The sequence below is a fragment of the Hippopotamus amphibius genome, chromosome 5 (assembly GCF_030028045.1).
Source record: "Hippopotamus amphibius kiboko isolate mHipAmp2 chromosome 5, mHipAmp2.hap2, whole genome shotgun sequence".
In the NCBI taxonomy this organism is placed as follows: Eukaryota; Metazoa; Chordata; class Mammalia; order Artiodactyla; family Hippopotamidae; genus Hippopotamus; species Hippopotamus amphibius.
Window position 1 is genome coordinate 107,696,074 of NC_080190.1, and position 2,729 is coordinate 107,698,802.

At 44.9% G+C, this 2,729-nt stretch overlaps 1 protein-coding gene across 1 annotated transcript; it reads right to left on the minus strand.

Annotated features, from left to right (window-relative positions):
- Positions 1–395: 395 nt before the first annotated feature.
- Positions 396–1,989, minus strand: LOC130853640 (ras-related GTP-binding protein A). Its single transcript, XM_057735838.1, has one exon. The coding sequence runs from the start codon at positions 1,759–1,761 to the stop codon at positions 820–822; it is 942 nt and encodes a 313-aa protein (XP_057591821.1). The 5' UTR covers positions 1,762–1,989; the 3' UTR covers positions 396–819.
- Positions 1,990–2,729: the final 740 nt, after the last annotated feature.

The following is a 2,729-nucleotide window of genomic DNA, read 5'->3' on the forward strand; positions in this document are numbered from 1 at the left end:
CAGTAGTTTTATGGATTTCCTGGTAAGTGAAATACAGCTAAAAAACCATTTTTCCTGCCAGCCAACACCCCCTTCCAACCTCCTTCACCCTGAACATAAAATGATCTTTCTCCCAACCCTTTTAGTCACCAAGTCTCAATCTTTAAATTATCTCTTTCATTGCATCTTCTTCATTTGTATCACCACTGTTGTTACTTCAAAGCAGGATTGCCATCAATGCCTCCTCTCTTGATTACCTGATTCCTCACCAATACATCCTATATCGACATGAACAGGGACTTCTTTCTCTCAATATAATCTGTCTTCTCTTTTAAATTCTGAAATGCTTGAAGTCTGGGACCATGTTGCATTCATGTCTGTATTTCCACTTTTTTTTTTTTTTTTTTTTTTTTAAATTGCTAACAGCAAATGTTTATTCATGACTGAAACCAAAAAATTTATAAATGCATTTTAATACCTTGCTGATAAAATAACATTCCAACTTTGCAACCTTGTAAGGAATACAGGAAGATATGGTAAAGGCTTTGATGTGTATATCTATTATAACCAGGTAATCAGAACACACATACACACATACACCACCAGCTACTTTAGTGTTACACCATACCAACTTTTCAGAAAGGCCATCTTGAAGCTCTACTGGATAGCTGAGTAAATAGCGTCCAAGGCTTAAAGACTGGGGAGTAGGGAAGAAAAGGATGGAAGTAGTAAGCAGCACATATTTCAAAGCCCACTTTTAAGCACACGACATTATGAATATTAAAAGAAAAAAGGGGGGGGGGGGCAATCCAGCATTTTCAGAGCGCATTTTGGCAATATTCAACGCATAAGGAGGCTGTGCTTGGGACCATCCACTCTCTCCAGCTTCTCAAAGTGTTTCCTGGCATTGCGAATGTTGATCAGAGTAGCTGCAGAAGGGATAGACGGATCCGACATAACCACCATCACGTACGTGTTTGATGTAAAGATGTCGATGAAAGCAGCGAAGTTAGAATTCCTAACTTCCATGCTCTGGAAAGAAGCGGCCAATTTACTGCAGCTCAGCTTGAACTGCTTAATAATATTGCTAATCTTCTCGAATCGGTGGACGTCACGCTGCTCTTTGCATTGGTAATGGGAAATGACCAAGAACGTCGCTCTCTCGAACAGCAGAACCTCATCGGCCTCAATAATCTGGGCAAAATTCCTGAGATTCATCTCCAGCTGCTGAACATTGGGAATCAGCTGATAGACAATACTGGACCAGGCTTTGTAGAGCGTTTCATCCCAGATGGATGTTCGAAAACAGGCACACTCCAGCGGGCGAGACAAACGCCGCAGGTCTTCCTCTCGCTCTTTAAAAATCAGGTCACGCTGATCCTCCTGAACCAGATCCATTTTGTGCACCAGGCAGAAGATTTTGGCATCAGGAGAGTTCTGGAGGATGGCCTCCAGACACGACTGATAATAATGCATGTCCTTTTCCAGTTCGCGGCTCTCCACGTCGAACACGTAAATCAGAACCTCGACATTGCGGAAGATGTTGTCTCGCTGGCTGGTGAAGTAATTTTCCATGAAGGTGTCCTGACCACCACAGTCCCACAGATTCAGCACCAGATTGCCCAGAAATCGGACGTGGGAGTGCTCCACATCAATGGTGGCACCCAGGCGCCGGGTGTCGCGAGCGATATAATTGGCAAAGATGATGGACCTCATGCTGGTCTTCCCCGACCCGCTCTTCCCCATCAACAGCACCTTTTTCTTCATGGCTGTATTTGGCATCACCCGCCGGAGCTGCCGCGGACTGGGCCTCAGGGCGCGGCCTAACCGCAGCGCGGTCGGAGGAAGGGAGGGGCCGGGGGTTGCGGGAGCTCCGCCGGCTGGGCCACGCGCTGTGCAGCCGGGGAAGCCGAAGGCGCGAGCTCGAAGCTGGGGAGGCCGCGGCCCGTGAGCTCCTTCTCGGGGGAGAGCGCCGCAGGGTAGAGGGCTGCAGCAGCTCCGGAGAAACGCTCGCCTTCCGGAGAGGAGTCTCTGCGTCTCCGCTGCCACCCACTTCCGGCCTGTATTTCCACTTTTTAACCATGTGCCCAGTACACAGCAATTGTGAGGTAGAGGGGGATCTTGGATTTAAATTTTAATTCCAAGGCTAAGAGTGCTGCCATACAGTTAAATGCTTTCACTTTACAAAGATTAGCTTACGAGCTCTTTTGGGTATGATGAGCTTGTTTAGGAATCAGAGGCTTTCTTTGTTTTTGTCTATTCATCCTTCTCAAATGTCTGCTGCATGTGCCAAGAGGAAAATCTAAATCTCTGCATGGTCATGCGTGAGTACTTGAAAACCTGTTTTCCCAACTGTTAGAGATGAAAAGATTCCCTGTAGGAAAAAGTATCATTAAGAGAATTTCATCTTAATATTGGAAATAGTGATTATGATGAGTAATTTAGATTAAAAAGAAAAGTATTACCAGTCATTTCCTTCGTAGAACAATAGGTGGCAGCAAAGGGGGCTAATCTTGGCATGTGAATTTTTTACAATAATTAAAAGTGAAAATTGCTTTTTGTAGACCATTCTGAATCCTCTCTAAGAATGAAAAGAAATTCCAAAATTCAGTATGATGCTCTGCTTAGTAATGATAAGGCATTCAGCTGTTGAAAATAATAGTCTTCCTAGGACAAATGGACAGAGATGTGGACCTTTAAGAGCTCTCTTGGAACTCGCACTTGAGAAGTTACTTTTGGGTAGATCTAAA

Excerpts from the sequence above, each read along its gene's own strand:
- LOC130853640 (XM_057735838.1), bottom strand. The coding sequence starts at position 1,761 with ATGCCAAATACAGCCATGAAGAAAAAGGTGCTGTTGATGGGGAAGAGC.